Source organism: Plecotus auritus, assembly GCF_963455305.1.
Source record: "Plecotus auritus genome assembly, chromosome: 8".
In the NCBI taxonomy this organism is placed as follows: domain Eukaryota; kingdom Metazoa; phylum Chordata; class Mammalia; order Chiroptera; family Vespertilionidae; genus Plecotus; species Plecotus auritus.
Genome location: NC_137782.1, coordinates 131,265,067 through 131,286,063, shown reverse-complemented (window position 1 = coordinate 131,286,063; position 20,997 = coordinate 131,265,067). Strand labels below are relative to the sequence as shown.

At 48.3% G+C, this 20,997-nt stretch overlaps 1 protein-coding gene across 2 annotated transcripts in view; it reads right to left on the bottom strand.

Moving 5' to 3' along the window:
- Positions 1–15,367: 15,367 nt before the first annotated feature.
- Positions 15,368–20,997, bottom strand: part of ADD2 (adducin 2) — a 96,682-nt gene continuing 91,052 nt past the window's right edge. For both annotated transcript variants that reach the window (XM_080684305.1, XM_080684306.1), the window contains exon 16: positions 15,368–18,058. In XM_080684305.1, coding sequence (XP_080540431.1) covers positions 17,751–18,058 — 308 coding nt within the window. In that variant the 3' untranslated portion in view covers positions 15,368–17,750. The remainder of the gene's footprint in view (positions 18,059–20,997) is intronic.

Genomic DNA, 20,997 nt, shown 5'->3' with positions numbered 1-20,997 from the left:
ATTAAATTAAAAAACTGATTAATTTCTCCTAGTACCTTTGCTTACAACTCTCATGGCTGCCTCTCTATGCTGTGGTACCTTTTCCTGGCTGCCCTGAACCAATGATAAGTCCTATTTTCCTATATGTGTATGTTTCTTTTTTTTTTTTAATATATTTTATTGATTTTTTACAGAGAGGAAGGGAGAGGGATAGAGAGTTAGAAACATCGATGAGAGAGAAACATCGATCAGCTGCCTCTTGCACACCCCCTACTGGGGATGTGCCCGCAACCAAGGTACATGCCCTTGACCAGAATCGAACCTGGGACCCTTGAGTCCGCAGGCCGACGCTCTATCCACTGAGCCAAACCAGTTTTGGCTACGTGTATGTTTCTTAAAGTATAATGTTATTTCAAAGAACTATGCCCAAAAGAGAATCCAAGATGGCGGCATAGGTAAACACCTAAACTGCTGCCTCACACAACAATTTCAAAACTACAACTAAAAGACAGAACGGACACCATCCAGAACCACAGGAACGCTGGCTGAGTGAAAATTCTACAACTAGAAGGAAAGAGAAAAGCTCACAGAGAATTGGAGGTACGGCAAAGGGTCTTTGTGCGCGCAGAGAGGAAGGGTGGCTGAGAGCCTGGCTGACTTTCTCTGGCGGAAGGGGGAAGGAAGCCTCCGACCGCACTGAACCCCAGTTCTGACTGCACTGAACCCCAGTTCCGGGCAAGCCCCTGGGGACCCACGCTCTTACGTGGGGAGTCTGAACTCTCGGGCGGAGACTCGGGAGCTGGGAAGGCAGAAGTCTGAAGGCGCGGCGTGCCAGTACGCACAAAGGCTGCGGAGGTTGCCACAGGCTTTCCCTAGCGGAAGGGAGTCGGAGGCTCCTGACCGCACTGAGCCCCAGTTCTGACTGCAGTGAACCCCAGTTCCAGGCGAGCCCCTGGGGACCCACGCTCTTGTGGGGGGAATCTGGACTCTCGGGCGGAGACTCGGGAGCCGGGGAAGGCGGAGGACTGAAGGCGCGCGTGCCAGTGCGCACAAAGGCTGTGGAGGTTGCCACAGGCTTTCCCTAGTGGAAGGGAGTCAGAGGCTCCTGACTGCACTGAGCCCCAGTTCTGACTGCACTGGACCCCATTTCCAGGCGAGCCCCTGGGGACCCACGCTCTCGTGGGGGGAGTCTGGACTCTCGGGCGGGAGCCGGGGAAGGCAGAGGTCTGCGCGTGCGCACAAGGGCAAGGCTGCCAGGAAGCCAAGACTGTCTGCTCCGCCCTGAGAATCCACCCCATCCAAGCCAAGCACAGAGGCTATAGCAATTTGGCAAGTCTAATCCTATAAGGCTGTCTCTAGCACCGAACTTCTCCCAGCATAGACGCAGCTGATCCTTACAGCCAACTGGCCTGGAGGTCAATTCCTCCCAGTGATACCAACAACAATCAAGACTTAACTACAACAAGGCTGTACACACAGTCCACAAAGGGGTGCACCAAGAGTGTCCACCTCAGGTTAACTGGGGAGGCCGACCCACTGGGCCATATAGGAAACCTAGCACACAAATTTACCCTACCAACTCAGGGAAGCAGTGAAAATGCGGCGTCAAAGAAACAGATCACAAATGAAAGAAATGGAGGAAAACAAACGACTGGATATAGAATTCAAAACCACGGTTATAAGGCTTTTCAAGAATATCCTAGAAAAGGCCGATAAATATAACGAGACCCTCGAAGATATGAAAAAGGACCAAGTAGAAATTAAACATACACTGACTGAAATAAAAAATATTATACAGAGACCCAAAAACAGACTAGAGGAACACAAGAATCAAGTCAAAGAATTGAAATACAAAGAAGCAAAAAACACTCAACCGAAAAAGCAAAAAGCAAAAAAAAAAAAAAAAATCCAAAAAGTTGAAGATAGTGTAAGAAGACTCTGGGAAAACTTCAAGCGTACCAACATCAGAATTATGGGGGTGCCAGAAGAAGAGAGAGAGCAAGATACTGAAAACCTATTTGAAGAAATAATGACTGAAAACTTCCCTCACCTGGTGAAAGAAATAGACTTACAAGTCCAGGAAGTGCACAGAACCCCAAACAAAAGGTATCCAAAAAGGACCACACCAAGACACATCATAATTAAAGTGCCAAGAGCAAAAGACAAAGAGAGAATATTAAAAGCAGCAAGAGAAAAACAGTTAGTTACCTACAAGGGAGCACCCATACGCCTGTCAGCTGATTTCTCAACAGAAACTATACAGGCCAGACGGGAGTGGCAAGAAATTTTCAATGTGATGAATAGCAAGAACCTACAACCAAGATTACTCTACCCAGCAAAGCTATCATTCAGAACTGAAGGGCAGATAAAGAGCTTCACAGATAAGAAAAAGCTAAAGGAGTTCATCACCACCAAACCAGTATTATATTAAATGCTGAAAGGTATTCTTAAAGAAGAGGAAGAAGAAAAAAGTAAAGATAAAAATTATGAACAACAAATACATATCTATCAACAAGTGAACCTAAACATCAAGTGAATTAAAAACCTGAGGAACAGAATAATCTGGTGAATATAATAGAATCAGGGGCATAGAAAGGGAGTGGACTGATAATTCTCAGGGGGAAAGGGGTATGGGGGGTTCATGAAGAGACTGGACAAAAATCATACACCTATGGATGAGGACAGTGTGGGGGAGGTAAGGGCAGAAGGTGGGGTGGGAACTGGGTGGAGGGGAGCTACAGGGGGAAAAAGGAGAAACAATTGTAATAATCTGAATAAAGATTTATTAAAATTAAAAAAAAAAGAACTATGCCCTATATAGAATGAAGAAAGGGATCACAGACAAGAAAATTATAACTGTAATTATTAAGTGTTTGAAGGAAACACTCACATGCAAGTTAAACACCTTCGTGAACATCAATCTTAATTTATCATGCAGGTAATTTCCTTTAAGTTTTTTCCACTCGAATCTCCTGGACAGAAGTCCAGCTCTCAGTCTATTGATGGCCTCCCGTCTCCTCAGGGCCTGCTCTGGGGACTTCGCTGGGCCCAAGCTCCTCCTGGCTTTAGCCCATGTCCAGTCCTTTGTAACATACTCATATTCTCTTGGAGAGACAAGGTCATACCATCCCTGAGAGCAGTGGCCTATTTACCACCCAAAGCGAGCAGATAGGGCTCCGGACATGAAAGCCCACGGTCCATATCAGTTCTGAGCAGAGTTGGTGGGGGGCTAACTGGAAGCCCTCCCACTCCCCCAAATCGCCTTCTTTGTACAAAAGGCTTCGTCCTCCTATGCCCCTCTCATTGCTTTGTTCTTTAATAGTGCAAAGGCCCATGGGAGGGGTGACACCTGATAACACAAAGGCGTGGGCTATTGCTTTTTTAAAAATTTATTTTTATTGATTTTAGAGGGGGAGAGAGAGATAGAAACATCAGTGATGAGAGAGAATCATTGATCAGCTGCCTTCTGCATGCCCCACAATGGGGATTGAGGCCACCACCCGGGCATGTGCCCTGACCAGGAATCACACTGTAACCTCCTGGTTCATAAGTTAACACTCAACCCCTGAGCCATACTGGCTGGTCATGGGCTATTGCTTTCAGAAGGACGGTGCAACTTATGACACCGGGGAAGAAAGAGAGAGAGGAGGGGAAGTGGAGGCCTCAAGACAAATTTCTCCTCCCTCACAATTATGGGGAAGGCTGAATCATTAAAGATGTGAATCAGATTTGTTCTCGTGGCTTTAAAAATAAACACCAAAGGGCCAGCATGACCTGACAGCCTGTTCTTACCCACAGAGGCATGTGGTCTCAATTTTTAAAAAAGACAGCACATTTCAGCCCAAAACATCATGTCATTCTGAAAGGGTGAGTCCATCATTCTTGCTCTCCATGGCAAGAGAAGGACCCGTGACCCTGGGCTCCTGATTCTGTGTCACTGTGGGCCTGGTTGGGTCATAGTGGCAACTGGTGGGGAACAAGCCATTGGTGCAGGCCAGGGAGGCCTCGAATGACAGGATGAAGGTGAGCATTATGGGAATGTTGTATTGCCACCTGCTTTTTTCAACCTCCCAGGCATAGCTGGGACCCTGAGATAGCGGGGATGCTGAAGTATGGAAAACATACCTGTGCTCTTAGATGCAGATGAGTGTTTCTATCCTCCAATACCCGCCTTCACGTCTGAACTCATGAGTCGAGGATGGAAACTCACGAAGTGTGATCGAGGGACTTCAGGGGCACCTGTCTTCCACACTGCCCTTCACTGAATTTGAAACTCTATCTCTCATTTATCACTTATTCCATTTATTTCACTCTCAAAGGAAGGGGAGGCCTGGGGGCCAGCAAGAGCCATGGTGAGGCCAGGACCCAAAGGCTGGCCCCCTGGACTAGATATAGGGAAATCATCATGTTCTTCCATAACAAACTTCAAAGGCAGCGATAAGACAAAAATGCTGGGTAATGACATGTCTGAGCTTCCTTTCATCTAAGCATCTGGAATCGACTAAAAGCATTAATTACGCCCTTTTGGCGGAGAAGGACCCATGTGGTTGTCCCCATGGCAGGACATCCCAGCTCACTGGGAAAGAGCCCTGGGCTGACTGGAGACAGGAGATGGCCTCTGTCCTGTCAAGGTAGTGTTTTTTAGGCAGATTCCTTCACCGGAATCTTGGTTTCATGAGAAAAATAATAATAAAAAATAAATAAAATAATAATAGTAATAAGTGGTCGTTTTTTTGAAGCACTTGCTGGTACCAGGTATTATGCAAGAGCTGCCTTATCCCGGAGGCAGGTACTGCGATGGAGCCCATTGTGCTGATGAGAAAGCCAAGGCCTGGAGAGAAAGATTGACTTAGCTAGGAAGTTGAGATGCTGCTATGTGAAAGCCAGGGCTGACAGGCTGATAAGAAAACCTAATGAGACACAGTGTGTAGAAGTGTTTGGAAAAGTTCCACATCGCACAGAGGTGAAGGGGAGTTTCAGGCCCAGCGTTCGGCCTCGGGCTGCCCTCCTGCCTTCCATCCCAGACCGCAGACTGTTGTATCTGTGGGTCCAGCTTCCCTGCTGCTGGTGCTTGTGCAAGATTTAGTCAGACTTCCAGTGGCTTATGTGGGAGGAACAGCCTAGAACGTCCTAGATTTAAAATGTTTTGTTCCTTTCAAAACCCTCCATATGGCTTCTGAACCCTTCAGTCAAAGAAAGCCAACCCATTGTAGCCTTAATCAGTTCTGGAAAAGCAATCGTCAAAGTGGGAAGATAATTGAAAAGTATTAGTATGCTGTGTGTTGCTTTCTCCCCCTTCCCAGGGCTTGAGACACATTATCTGAAAGTGGAAAAAATTGGGGGTGGGATGCGAAATGTCTTTTCTGCTTTTGTTATTGAAAAATGGTTGATTGTGTAATTAACGATCTTTAAATTAGTGACATCCAGATTCCACAGCACCTGGGCATTAGTTCTCAGCTGAATGCCTACAAATAAACAGCTAGGAGATACGTCTCCAGGGCCCATTGCACCCCCTGCAATGGAAAAGGCGCACCTCTAAGCACCCCGGATTCTCAGATCTTCCTCCCTCCACACAGGTTCCCTGGGCACTGTGCTGTGTGCTGCAGTTACAGGGAATGGAGGATGAGGAGACCCCTGCTTTGGGTGGTGAAGCATAGAAGCACACATTTGCTCTGAATATTGAAGGACAAGGTGAAGAGTAGGTGAGGGCCCATGGGACCACAGGATGGTGTCCTGGAATCCAGCAGGTGATGCTGAAGACTCTGTTCGGGCCAGATCCAAAAGGTGTACTTGTAAGTCATGTGAAACAAGTGGTGTGATCCATGGGGAATGGTCAGTCTCTCTCAAGCAAGAATGTGAATGAAGGAACTGGATCCATGTGTGGTAGGGCGCCCCCTGGAGACCGCTGGGCAGTACAGCGAGTCTGGGATGGGTGGGCTACTTCCCCCAACCTGGATGACAGGTCTTACCCAACTCACCTGGGACCCAGATGCCTGTGCTATTCTTAACATTTTTGTCCAACTTTCTGCAAAAGCAACTGCTGCCTAGTGAATAGTCTATGTAGTTAGTGAGAATTTAGGACATGAAGCAAGATTTCTTCAAAAGTAAGTCATGCCCAGCCTGTGCGGCTTAGTGGTTGAGTATTGACCTATGAAACAGGAGGTCGAGGTTCAATTCCTGGTGAGGGCACAAGTCCACGTTTTGGGCTCGATCCCAGTGGGGAGCATGAAGGAGAAAGCCAATTGATGATCCTCTCTCATTATGGATGTTTCTCCCTCTCCCTTCCTCTCTGAAATCAATTAAAAAAAGACATATGTTTATTCAAAAGTAAGTCATTTGTTTTTGCTATTAGGGTCTTGAATTGCAAACTTGAATAGATGAAATCAAACATTCTTCATGGGATTTTAAAATAATTTTTAAAACATATTGTTGATGCTGTTGTTCTTCATTTAGGGGTTCACTTGGTAATAAAATGACAACAGTGGATACTTATAGAGAGCACTTACTACAGGTCCTGATGAGTCCTAAGAGATTTCAACAAAACCACTCATTTAATATTCACAACAGCCTATGAGGTGGCACCATTATTATCTCCAGTTGACAAGTGAGGACATTAATAAACACACAGATAATAAATGAAAGAGCTAGGACTTGGACCCAAGCAGTCTGGCTCCAGAGCCACCTCTCAGCCACTTAACTGCCGGCTAATCACCTGACATGTTCAACACAGACCAGCATTTAGGGGCACTAAATACAGGTGTGTTCTTTACCTGGGAGCATATATGCAAGGTTTTGTGTATATGTGCATTTTCCTGGAGAGAGTCTTTACTCTTGGCACCTTCTGGATCTCCATCACTGAGTAGCCATGTGACCTTGGGCAAGCTGCTTCTCTGTGCCTCAGTTTCCTCATCTGTAGAATGAGGGAGGGGCAGTAAACTATGAGATCTTAGGGGCTTCTTCCAGCTCCGATATTCTACTGCTCTGAGTTAGTTTGAGTGGTATCTGAACCTACATTACATGGGCTGGGCTGCCTTGGGGAGCCCTCGATCTCTGCAGGGATTGGGCCAGTGTCAGAACACCTCCGCAGCTGTGGTCAGGCATCCATAGGATCATGTGGGATCTGTTTCACAGCCACTCTGAGCCTCAGTAAAGTCACAACAGCAGAAGTGGATTCAAGCCTGTCTTCCTAGTGTTTGAATGCTGGGTTCAGCCTAGTCCTCCCCTAGGGGCTGGGATAAATCTAGAGACAGCTGGCAGAGGCCTGAAGAACAGAATGCTGGCCTTTCTGCCAACATGGTCCTAAGTAGACCGAAAAATCAATGGGGAAAAATAAGAGACGTGATCACATCTGTACCCCGAGCTCATTTGTGGTTCATGGGTGGTATTTACAGAAAATACAGTAAGGCTACCGGCCCAGTACTAGAGGCCAGGTCAGCAAATGCCATGGTCAGGAGTGACACTAACAAGACTTGTGATGCCGAGGCTGGGATTAGAGGCCTGCAGTATTCTCCCTGGAACAGCCTCAGTGCTTGGGAGATGGTGCCTCCCCTCATGTCACCAGGAAGTGGCCACCTAACAATGCAATCTGTGGGGAATAAGCTGTCCTCTTCAGCCGGATCACTCCTGGGTGATCTGATAAAGTGAGTTTTCTGGCCCTACAATGGGGGGAGCCAGATGGATGGTGAACTAACCAACAGGCCAGTTTCCTGTCTGTATTTATCATGTTTCAGTGGCCAAGAATGAGGGGGATAGACTAGATATGGCTCACCATTAAGATATTAACACCATGAGTGGGTTCCATGTCCCACTCCATTCAGTATCACTGAAAGGCTCCTCTGGTGTTTAGATCCCAGAGAAGGCAAGAGGAGGCTTTGGTTTCTTTATGCCCCCATTAACTCAGCAAACCAACCAGCCATCCAGGACCAGATCTTGTTAAGTGTTTGTCTCTCCTGGTTATAACAAAACATGTCCCACCCAAAGCCACGGTGAGCATTTGTTTCTTAGTTATTGTACTCAGGAACTTCACAGAGGGGAGCCACTGCTTTCCAGCTCCTCCTTCGGACTTAGGACAGCAATACAGCCCTGGGCCCTGCACCCTAGAGGGTCCTGCCCTGACCCTTTCTCTGGCCACACCCTCCATGGGGATGGAGTTAGCAGGGCCAAGGGAACATGCCCACCTTGTGCTGCCCCATGCTCTGGCTATCCAGGACCCCAGGATGCCCTGCCCAAACACCCCCTCACCTGCTTCTAGTATCTGTACAGGCTCTTTGTGGAGTTGATATTCCCAAGGATCCAGAGTGGCCCAAGGACAGCTGTTTGTATTGGGGGGCTGGACAGAGCCTGGACATGAGTGCTGTCCATGCAGGTACACACAAGGCCACTTGTGGCAGGGATGGACCCCGCATCGGAAAGAGAAGGGTAACAGGACTCAGGCTAGTGGTTAGAGCCCGGGGATCAGCTCTCCTGACACTGCCACTCTCGTCTGTGGAACTCCAATGAGACTGAGAATTCTAAATATGAGCCTGGCCTTCCACCTCCTTATGAATATACTAGAAGCCTGGTGCATGAATTCGTGCACATTGAAAGGAAATTAATTAGAAGAAATATTTTAGAGCCTGGTGAGGGACCGTGGGAGGTTGGCTCCACGGCGTGTCCAGCCCATCTCGCCCAGTCCCAATTGGCTGGACTCCAGCAGCAAGCTAAACTACCAGTTGGAGTGTCTGCCCCTGGTGGTCAGTGCGCCTCATAGCGACTGGTCGAGTGGTTGACTGAACAGTTGATTGATCGGTTAGATACTTAGCATATTAGGCCTTTATATATATAGATATTTGTAAAGGCAGGAGGATAGAACGTACTTAAAACATTTAACTTGATTTAAAATGTGTCAGTGTTTAGAGATACAGTATGTGAGCTTCCAAGTATACTCTGGTCCTGCACCCCCAAAGGTTTAGGCAGTCATGTTGGTCAGGGCAACCTTTGCTGTAGGCTGAGATTGTACAAGGCAAAGACCCCCCCCCCCCCCCTAGAGGGAGACTCCTGTGCTTGCTCTGAAGACAGGATCTTTTGGGCCGATCAAACACTGGAAAAGGAGATAATAAATTTTAAATTGTTTTAGAATGATGCTGGGAGTGCATGAGTATGACTGTCTGTGTCTGGGGATGCATGTGGTTCTGTGTATATTGATATGTGTGGGTGTGTCTGTGTGCATGTTTGGTTATATGTTAAGCATACATCTTAAGAATAGACATCTGAAGCAGTGAAAATTTGTATGGTGTCCTCCCCAATGTACAATTCAAAAATCTTAAATAATAAAAAATTAGTCCCCCCAGTTCTGATTTTTCCCTGATTATTGATTATTTCCTTATTTTACAGTGGAGGAACTGTATCTTGGAGATGTTAAGTGACTTACCCAAGGGCACAGAGCTCACAAACCCGGGCCAGAAGTCAGCCCAAGCAGCATGGCTCCAGAGCCCTGGAACCCTGCTCACTATGATGTATGACCTCTTGGCGGGGGGAACAGATCCCAACGGGCTGGCCATGGGGCAGGTTGCCCAAAGATGGGGACTCTGGAAACCCGGTAGGGAGTGCTGATATAAGTGTTAAGGCATTTGGATAGGTTCCTGGTCTTGGAGGAGTAAGGGGCTCACTGCTCATCCTTGATCGCTTTGCTAGTGAAAAAAAGAGAGGAAAGTCCATGACAGCACTGCTGGTGCCATAAAATAGAACCAGGGCTACTTGGGACTGTTTCTGCAAAGTGGAAGCAGAGAAGGGAAATGTCGCCTCCTGGTGGAAATCCTTGGAAGTGGCAGTAGGGTTCCTGTAGCGTGAATCCTGGCACCTTGCTCTTGAGGCCAGGATAGGTGCCCACCACATTTCCCCAGTGTTCCTGCCCCCTGCACCGCAGCCCACCCACTGCTACCAGCTGGGTCTGAGTGTCCAAGTGGGAGCTGGTCTCCACTACACTATATACTCAAAAGAAATTCCTCAGCGTTTCTGGCAGGCAGAGGGCACCCTGCTCCCATGTTTGCATCGCCACCTTCCGGCAGCGAGCTTTACAAAGGGCGTCCGCACACTGCCTGGTGGTTGGCCTGGTCAGTGAACACAGCTGTGAGATTGCAGAGCTGAGAAGTGCTGTTTACAGGCAGTTTTCTCCATGACTTCAGGAGAGAAAAGACTGATGGCTTTGGGGCAGGGGAGGGCCTGGGCTCCTTGCCGTTAGGCCCACAGGAGCCGGGGAGCTTCAGGGTCTCTGGGTGCAGGGTCCCTGGGTGCAGGGTCTCTGGGTGTAGGGTCCCTGGATGTAGGGTCCCTGGGTGCGGGGTCTCTGGGTGCAGAGTCGCTGGGTGTAGGGAACAGGTCACCTGGAAGCAGTGGGCTGGGGGTGATGATTGGGACTACGCCTGTGGAGCAGTGAGTGGGAAGGGGTGTAAAGAGTAAGGGGCTTGGTTCTCTGGAAGATTTGGGTTTGAATTTGGGTGTCACCACACATTAACCTGTGGCACACAAACTCCTAGGACAGAGCCTTAACTGTAAAGCGTGTGATAATGATAGGACCACTCGCAGGGTTTCAGCGGGATTGAAATGAAGTGCTGTGTGTAAGACACCAATGCCTGACCTATATGTGTGGATCCGCAAGAAGTCCTGGGCTCCTTATTTGTGAAGAGCTGAGAGGGGCAAAATGGGCTCTTTCTTCTTTTTTCTCTCCCCAGTATCTCCATTCTGGGGGAGAGAGAAAGAACCCCTTGAGGGCTCTCCTAGGCCCCCTGATTATGGCCTGGCACCCCTTCCCTTTCCAACCCCTGCCCCCCAGTCTGCCCCTGCTGCTTCCCCTCGGGACCTGCATGTATGTTTTTGCACCCCCCCTCCCCCACCAACTAAATCCTCGTCTTCCACAGAGCTGTTTGCAAACCCACATGCCTGACCTTCTCAGGGGTCTGGAGCATTTTGTTGCCCCTCTTCCCCATCGGAACTCAATTCACATGTTCAGCTTCCCATGTGCGAGGAATGGTTTCTAGGATAAAGGTGTGATCGGATGTTTCCATAAATGGACCCCCTCTCTGGTTTCTGCTGCCCTGGGAGCTGGCAGAACTCGTGGCCGACAGAGACGGGTCACACACCGGGAAGCCAAGCAAGGTAGATTTACTCGGGTCATATCTGCGGGTGAGATAACAGCACGTACATACAGAAGTCCACGGGCAGAGGCACCATCCGGCACCACAAACACCAGAGCGGGGGTGGGGGTGAGGGTGGGGGGCGGAAGTGGCTTTGGGGCATTCTCTTGAAAATCCAAGGGCAGCTTTGGTGCTCAGAGATTCAAACAGAAGACGATACAAAACCAACCCATAAATATATATTATATATGTGTGTTATATATATATAAAATTGCAAAATAAAAGCCCAAGAAACTAATCATCAGTCTGCACATCAGTGGCTCAAAAAGTGTTAGCGCAGAGAAAGGCAAACCCATCCATGGAGCTGCTGCGTGACCGGGGCTGGCATTTCAGTAGCAGGAAGGGCGTTTACATGGAACCCTATTGGAAACATCACAATACGAGGACAAGCTAAACACACGCAATGTATGTACACGGGAGACGATTGTCAGACACAGACATTTCACCAAAACCATCCACAGCGTTAGAGAACACCAAACCATCCACAGCTTTAGAGAATACCGCACTCTCTATCCACACCCCACACCCCGGCCAGGCCAGCCCAGGCTCTCCCTGTCCCTTCTGCTGGGGGAGGGTGACCATTATGCCCACAGGACTGGGCAGCTGTAGCACAGATCCGGGGAATTTAAAGGCGGAGCCGATCACCAATATCAAACAATCGTTCACAAAGCAGGCCCAAGAGGCATGAGGTGGAGTTGAAATGTGGGGGTGGGGTCCCCAAAATATATTTCCCTTTTTGTAAGGGCTTTGATGTATTTAAATGTGGCCCCTCCGTCCATGTGGTCCTCCATCTGATCCACTTTGAAAGGGAAGATGTGGCCTTTGAGCTTCTAAACATTATACAAGGTGATTTGCTGGAGGGGAGAAGGGGTTAGGGTTCTTCTATTGTTACTCCCCACCACCACCACCTAAACCCTCACGACATTTTCTTTACATGACTCAGAGACAAGGGACTTGCACGCGGCAGTTGGCCTCATCCCACCGCTGGGGAAACGGGTGAGCCAGGAGCCAGGAGCCAGGAGCCAGGAGGACTTTCTCACACCGAGGCTCTGGCTCTGGCTTCCCCTGAATCCCTCCCTATGTCAGTAACAGCGACCATTTCTCCTTCATCTTCAGGCCCCAATTTCTCAAAGCCATGATCCAGCTTTTGGGAGCATCTAGGAAAATGGCACCAATCATCATTTTGACAAAACCTGATTCCACCTAAGTATGAATCAATAAGAACCATTACCTCCGTATTTTTTTTCTAACTGGGGGTTCTTTCTAACTGTTCCTAAAAAGAGAAAGCTGTCTTGATAACAATGATGAGAGGAGCTTTCTGCACTGAAGAATGACTCCTCACCCAAAATCCCCACGCTGACTCCTGGCTGAGGGTGGTTTCTCACTGTGAGAGGCTCAAGAGGGTTGGGTATGCCTTGGTGACAGGGCTCTACATGTGAGCTCTTATTTCTGGCAATATATATCCCATCCAAGTGGATGTAGGTTGGTTAACAGGACATTTGGAAATAAACGCTCTACAGTGTATGCTTTCTGTATTGTAGCGTGAGTGGACCCGTGCAGATAAATAACCAAAGAGCACATTTTATTAGAGTCAGTTCAAGGCCTCTGACTTAATCTCACATTACATTATCCCTTTTGGGATAGACGGGGACACTGGCAGTAAGATGTCCCAGCAGGTTTTGAGTTGTGAGGTGCCCTGTCATTTCTGTGGGTGTGCAGGGCATGGCTTTATCTCCTCTCTCATTTCTTCTCAGACTCTTTGAGTTCTGTTGTCTTAGTTTGCTTGGGCTTATCTCCTCTGCGCTCAAAGTCAGCTGCAGCTGTGCCAGCCAGCTCACGGGCTCTGCTGTCCCACATGAAAGAAACAGGTGCTATGCATTTTCTCACTTGTCCAATAGTCAGAAACGGAACACTCTCGGCCTGGAACTAGAACATAAACGTCACACTTGTGCAAAAGATGGCAGACATGTGGGCCATGTGTCCATCTATCCCTATGCGTATCTGCCTGAAAAAACGCACACTTCTTTTTCATCTTTCAGACTTTCCAAAGTGAATTGTGCTCCTGGGCAAATGGTTCTTTCAAGTCCATGTAATCAGAGAAGTGGCTTTCTAGCAGTATCCGCCCCCGCCCCCCCCCCCCCCCCCCCGTGTTGGCAAAAGTGGTAGCCATCAGCTGAGTGACTATATTGCCATATTCAGGAATGAGTGACCCAGTATTAGACACAGGAAGCAGGCTTCCAGGCCCAGTATATATGCACGTCAGTGGTATAAGGACAATGCTTTCCAATGGGGTTCATCCAAACACATCAAGTCCTTCTAAAGTAACATCTCTGTTTGCAGAGGAACCCTGTTTTTGTTACAGGAGGGTCGAGGAAGGTTGCTCTTATCTGTGTGTAACTTGGCCAAAGTAGGACAGGTCCTTGGGCCACCTGCAGGCCAAGGGGCTCCCATGGAGCCCAGATCTGGGCTGTGGCTGTATCTTGGCTGCACTTTTTGCAGTTTGAGGAAAGGTCACTGGGTGTGGATGGTTTTCCCACAGCACTGCTGAGTGCCAGCCACCGTGCATGGAGAGTGGCTGGGACTACGCTTGTCTCTCTGTGTCACCCCTCCCTCTGCTCCCCTCCCCCTCCTGCCCATCTTTCCGTGGAAATAGCTTCAAAACCTCTCCACTTCCCAGCTCAGCAGGCCACAGCACAGCAGACTGGTTCCATCATCTCATTCCTTTTCTGTGGCATATCCAGCTCAAAATGAACTATTGCCTACTGATTCTGAGCTCTCCATACATACATTTTCTCCAGACAGATTCTGAGCCAAGTTTTCAGCCAGCTTTTAACCAGAGCCAAAGATAACATCCCCACCTGTCACCCTAAATGCCTTTGGTTCTGTTTGGACTGAACATCTGCTTCAACAGCATCCAGTGCACAGCCTCAGGCCTGGAGCTAAGCGCACCACATCCAATACAGACAAGGGAAGAGCAACTCTACACAAGCCAAAGTAGAACTGGAAACCGAGCTAATTATTTGAATACTAGAGGCCTGGTGCACAAAATCGTGCACAGGTACGGTCCCTAGGCCTGGCTGGTGATCAGGGACAATCTGTGGGGCGACTGGAGGGGCAATTGGGGGGCCCCTGCTGGCACCTGCCTTGGCCGGCCTGGCACCACTTGCTCGCCAGCCCTGCCCCCCGCTGCCACTGCTGGTCGCCTCCCTCTGTGGGAGGCGACTGGTGGGGTGATGGGGGGGGGGGCAGCGCCAGCCCACTCGCTGGCCGGCCCCACCTCTCGATTGCCCTGCCGCTGCCACTGGTTCCCTCCCCATGCAGAGCAACCAGTGGGATTATAGAGAGGGCCCCCCGCTGGCACCCGCCTTGGCTGGCCTGGGGCCTGTGGGCTGGGGGTAGCTCCTGCATTGAGTGCCTGCCCCCTGGTGGTCAGTGTGCATCATAGTGACCAGTTGTTCCACCAATTGTACTGCCGTTCGGTCGATTTGCATATTAGGCTTTTATTATATAGGATTTCCCTCTTTTTGTCGAAAATCTTTCTTAAGATGCCTTATCCAAATCACTTGATGGAAATGAATTCTGTGCTGGAAGCTCACTTTTTGCTCTAAGGGAAAATGTGTGAGGCAGGTCACCTAACATGGTTTAGTAGTGACGTTCAGAAAGGCCCCCTTATAAGAAGATTGTCCATGCCTCCAGCCCACTCCTCTTTAAGTCTATTCTCCACTCAGCCACCAAAGGTTTCCTAAAATCCAGGGCTGATCACGACTCTACCCTGATTAGAAGTCCTGAGTGGCTCCGAACTGCTTACATGATAAGAGTCTAGCTCCTCCATACTTTCTACAATTTTTTTATGACTCAGTCCTGTCCACCTGTGAAACGAACACCCCATCCCTGCCTCCCACCTTACACCTTGTGCTCAATGTGCTCATCATGGAGTTTTATGCTTCTGGGCCTTTACACATGCTCTTCCCTCATCCTGGAATGGCCTGCCTACCCTTTCGTCCCCTAGGAAATTCCTCTTTGTTTTGAAAATCTAACTCAACTATCATTCCTTTCAGGAAGGTTTCTTTGGCCCAGAGGACAATAAATCATTGTTTCCTAATGCCACCTCTGCACCCTTGCCTGTTTGTAACTTGTCTATGTGCCTCCTTTACTTATGAGGTGCCCTCAGGCCTGGCCCATAATCCAAGCTCATAGGTGTGTTTTTTTTTAAATGTACAAGGAATGGACAAATGGATAAATATGAGGTGGACCCATGGAATAAAGTCCAAGGACAATGCCCAAATTCCAACAAGCTCTGGCATATTCATCTGAATGAGGCCTCCCTGTTGTAAAGGGAATAAAGAGAATTTGTTGAATGCAGAGTCAATCAACATATCTCTGAGCTACAACCACTCAAACATAAAAAGTTGCATCAATGGTTGTGTCCTCCCCACACTTTTCTTAACATTGCTTGTCACTTATTATTCTAGTCACAATGATTGTTTTCTTTTAATGTCAGCATAATGCCTGACATTTAGTGGGTACTTAACAAATATTGTGAAGGGACCAATGAATGAATGTGAAGTCTACTTTTATAAAGAAGGCATCAAAGGATTGGCTTTTAAAGGCATTTCCTATATCACAGACTTTTCTGAGGCATCAGTGCCCCTGATCATTGGGTTGTCCATCACAAGACCCAATCAGAAAGCAGAATGGGGGAGGGGTACTTGGGGGTCTCGGGGGAGGAGAGCTGGGGTAGCAGTTGGGAATCTGCATTGGAGAGACACAGCATTGGGTTTCCCTTAGTCATGTCAGTTTTCTTTTTTCTCAAGAAATAGCCCAACTATGAATGGTATTTCCTGCCCCAACCAGAAGTCCCCTGCATCTCCTTTGTCAGAGGTCCACACTGGCCTGGCCACAGTCCACGTTAACCAGGAACTTAACGTGCATAGATGATGGGTAATTTCCTGCCTTCATTTCCAGTACTGACATTATGCAGTGGAGACCAGTCACAAAAATGGGGCCTGGACTAAAACCACCAACTCTGGAAATTAGAGATTTTTTTTTATCACCACAGCTGTTAAGAGCAAAGGCTCTGGACTCAGGCTGACTTGGATTTAAGTCCAGGCTCTGAATCTTTCTAGCCAAGCCACCTGGAACATGTCAATTTTCCTTTTGGGGGCTCCGTTTCCTTTCCCATAAAATGGGACTAATCTTACCCATATTACGTGAGGATTAAAGGATGTATTGTATATAAAGCCTGCACAGTGTCTCTATATACAGTAAGTGCTTAAACATGGAAAACTATGACTAAGAACTTTCAAAAATACTTTTACAATAATCAGGACAAAGAGGGAAAATATCCTTTGAAGACACTGTGCTTTAAAGAGAATGGATTGTCTATTTTTTAGGAGCCAACAATGCTCACTAATCAATACCCCATGGAAGAATATGAAAAGACAGTGTTAGCATTTAAAACAATAGCTGTGGCCATTGCCAGGCCCTGGGATGGACATAGTGACAGGGCCAAGGACACCTAAGCCTCTCTGATTAATCCTGAAAGGTTCATCACCAGAGTGACTGAGTTGGAATCCAAAGGACCCAAGGCCAAGGTGCTTAGGGTAAGAGGACAGTTCTAGTCCATGAACCAATGCTTCTGGGTTTGAGGGAAAGTCAGGGGACACCCCACTGCTGGGCAGAGTGAGGTGGGTAGAGCTCCATGTGTCATGCAAAGCTAGAAAGGGATAGCATTTTTTATCATCCTCATATAACCCAAAGCCAACAGAGGACCTACATTTCCCCAAATGTCTGCCCTGAGCATGAGACAACTGTTTTCTAACCTAAATTTGGTTTTACTTTGGAAGCTCCTGAGATACACAATTTGAATGGGTCAAGCTCCTGGCATCTTACATTGATTAAATTATCTCCCATTCCATGGATAGCTTGGCTTGCCCTGTGTCTGCCAACTTTTACAACTCTTCCATCCATAATTCAGGAGGTTCCATGAAGAAAGCTCAAGGTTAGTGGTTGGGGAAGCACAAGCTAAGCCATCAGTCCTTGGGAACAAAGATTAACTTCTGGTGGAGGGGACAGGTCTATTTGTCTGGTTACTGTGAGCAGCAAGGCAGGGACCCTATGAAAAAGAGAAGAGAGATTTCTAAACATAGTGATAGCTCCGTCAGTAGGAGATTGGGTTCCCATGAGGAAAAGGACCTTGTTCAGGGGAAGCCTTGACCTGATTTTTAGTCTGAGCCTGTGAGAGCTTGTGGCCCACTCTTGCCCTCTTGCCCGAGGTTCAGCTCAGTGGGCAGCACCCTCACAAAGGCAGCCCACAACTAGGCAGTGTTGGGTAGTGGAAAGAGCACTGGACTGGGATCCAGGAGACCTGAATTCTAGTGCAGGCTCTGCCACTAGCTAGCTGTGTGACCTTGGGAAAGTCACCTGATTTCTCTGGGGCAATTGTAAATGAGGGGTTGGTCGGGCGATCTCTATGTTCCCCATCAGAATGTGGTCCAGGGTCCTACTCTATCCCTCCTTGGCCCTGTGCTTCCAGGGGTGGAGATGGGAGAAGGGAAGGTGGGAGAGAGGATGCAGATGGGAGCCCCAGGGTGCTATGGATCAGGACTCCACTTTTTCCTTCTTTTTGCTCTTTTTCAGGAAGGATGGGGTTCGGAATTTCTTTTTCTTCTTTGAGGGAGATTTGGAAGGTGAGCCCTCTGGGGACATGGGGCCACTGGTGACCGACTCAGTTTTGTCCTTAGAGGTGTCAACTTCCGTGTCTGCATTGGTGGTCATCTGGCTCAAGCCTTTGCTGAGAATTTCCTCTGCGGTCTGCTCGTCCTCCCTCCCGTTGACCACCACACCTTCTGGCTGTGTTGTTTCGGGTTCTGTGGTGGCTTTGCTTGTTTCTGTCTCCTTAGCACCTTCTGAAAAAAAATCAAAAGACATGACCCATAAGATGTCATCCAGGTGAGAGCTTCCACCTGGGGTTACCAGAACCTCTTCTAGGCAATTCTACAAAGTAAGTCCAGAGCAGTGAAAGAGCAGGCTGATGTTGTAGGAGCAGAGGATAGGCAGGGCTCTCATCCAAGCCTGCACCCTTTCCACACGGCCTGCCCTGGGAACAAGCCCTTGGCAGGTCAGTGACTCTGGGCTCTTGTTGACAAATGCAAACAGGTAATGGTGTCCAAATATGGCCCAGCTAGGGGCCTTTCTAGGCACAGATGGAGAAAACAGACACAGGCAAGGAAGAGGCTGTAGGAGAAGGGAGAGCAGTGTCCTGTACAACTTAGTGGAGGCATCTAAGAATTGTAACTGGTGCAGTTTCACCAGTAAATACATGGAAATTATATTTTTTCATACCCATTTTATTTCCTACACAATGGAGGAACTTTTAGAAGAATGGAGAGTTACCTTCTCTGTAGGCAGAGAGGGAAAGGCAGAAGGAGGATGGAATTCCCGAGTGACATGAACCCTGTGTTTCTAAGATAAGGATTAACCAATGGCCCAGTCTAGCAGCCATTGCCCCACTCTGCACCCCAGTTCTTTAACCTGCATGGAGGGAGCCTGTTAGGATTGGCACCATCTTCTAGGCCAGAACTGCTCAGACCCCATAAACAAAACCCTCCTGTGGCCCTTTCTCCACCCTCCCACTCTCACTCCACCCTGCTTCCATTGGGGCTCTGAAATGCCTTGATGGGGAGGCAGGAGGGAAAATTACAAAACCATGGCAGGAGGGAAGTAGAGAATATAGGAGTCAAGAGCATTGGGGAACTCGGTAGTTATATGATGACTGAAAGTGGGCTGGACAGTAGGAATGGGAGCTGATGGCCAAGGTCTTTGCTACTAAAAGAGAAGCAGTTCTCAGAAGTTACCTGGCAGCAAACCAGCAGACACAACCTTCTCCCCGTCCACTTTCCTCACTTCACCTGCTATTTGGCCTTATTAATCTCTGGTCCCTTGACCCTTCTCTGTCATACCGGCCTTGTTTCCCTCTGTCTATGCGGACCTTCTCTCTCCTGTGCCCCCAACCTTCACCCCATACAATGAATCAACTTGAGTGTTATCTTTTCCTTCAAGTCTTTCCTGATCCCTCCCTACTTCCAAGTAGAATTGATCACTTTCTCTTTTCTTCCCCCACTATATAAACTTCCACCATAGACACTGTAAAACAACCACACTTCCTTTTTTATGTCTATCTCCCCCTCAAAACTGAAATAAATTAGGGCAAGGTGGTGTCTAAATTATCTATGTAACTAGCTCATAGAAGGTACTCAAAAAATGTGGAACCCATGAATGGTCAAATGCATGAGCTAACAAATGAATGTGTGAATGATTTTATTCTAACCAAGCCAGCACTGTACCTCATCTTCTTTCTTGTCTGTTCCAGCCTGAGACTTCTAAGCTGATTTGGATCAAGCCATGTGCACAAACAGCAGCCCTGAGTGCTGGCCTCTGTCTCCTGTACCTAGTCCCCTGCCCCCACTCCTCCTCCTGGGCTCATGTTCTCCCATGGTTCTGCAACTTCAATCCAGTTTCTCGCTATAGTCCACTTTTTTTGATGACCCATTAGGACGTGTTTCTCAAGCCTGACCCTTTCAGATAACTTTGATACTTGCCTTCCAGCTCCATGAACATAACTGTGGATAAGAGGGACTCACTTTCTGTCCATGTGTGCTTTCCTTCCCTGGTGGATGGGTATCCTCACCCCAACAGTGCCCTTCATCCATGCCCTTCACCCATACCCACCTTACTGTCCACCTCATCTATAGCCTCAGCCCCTGGTCTGTGTCTTGGGTTAGGAGAGTGGCACTCAAACTTCTCACTGTCCAGAAAATGAGGCCACGCCCAGTGCACCCATCAGGATCTCAGAGCTCCCACATTATCAGTTGTTTAGGGGAGGAACAGTAAATGAAAGGGGGGCTAGTGGAGGCACAGTGGGCCTTGGAAGAGCCAGACTCCAAACTGAGGTCCCTAGTCCCTTAGCTACAAGGGACAGAGACCATTGGAGAGTTTGCTTGGCCAAGAGAAGGTGCGACAGGTCAGGGCTCTAGAAATAAGCACTTATTGGGCTCCTGGAAAGTATCAAGGACCAGCTCTGAGAGCCTAGACTTCTCCTCTGTTAACATCTCCAAGGAGTTAAGGCTGGACTACACAGAGCTCTCAATTGGTCTTCAGTGAATTGAGGGCCAGGCTGGGAAGAGCCCCAAGAAGGAGGGCAGATAGGAGCTTGTCTTCTAAGATCCCCTAACAACAATCACTGGCTTTCTCTCTTGGGTGAGACACTTAGAGCTCTGGGAGTAGGAGACAGATGTGAGGGTGGGTGGAGTGTAGCAGAGGCTGAAAACTGGAGGCTCGATCCAAGGATGGTGTCCCCAGGAAGCAGGGATGGGGGAGGGGGATCCAGAGAGTGGGTAATTTGGAACAAGACTCAACTTGGAAGCCAAGGTCCACATCCAGACCCCTGTGAATGCGGAGACAAAGGGCTGAAAGGCTTGCAGAGGATGGAGGAGGGAAAGAGGTGCTTCTATAGGGAGGTCCTGAGCATGTTTGGACATTCCATCTCTCACACCTGATTTCTAACCACCCCTCAGCTTCCAACTACTCATTGTCTCTTGATCTTCCAGTGTCTCTCCTAGGATGTTCACTTCCCCAGCTTTCTAACCACAACCCCTGGATAGCCCACTCTACTCCTGTCCTCCAGTCAAGTATACATCGTCCCAAGGTCAGGCTCAAGCCCCTCTTGACATTTGACAATGATCTTGCCCTCCTCTAAACCTACTGCCAATATATTCATTCTACACTTGCATGCCATTTATCTTTTTTTAAGAGCCCACACTTGAGTGTGGTCCCTTCCCACACTACA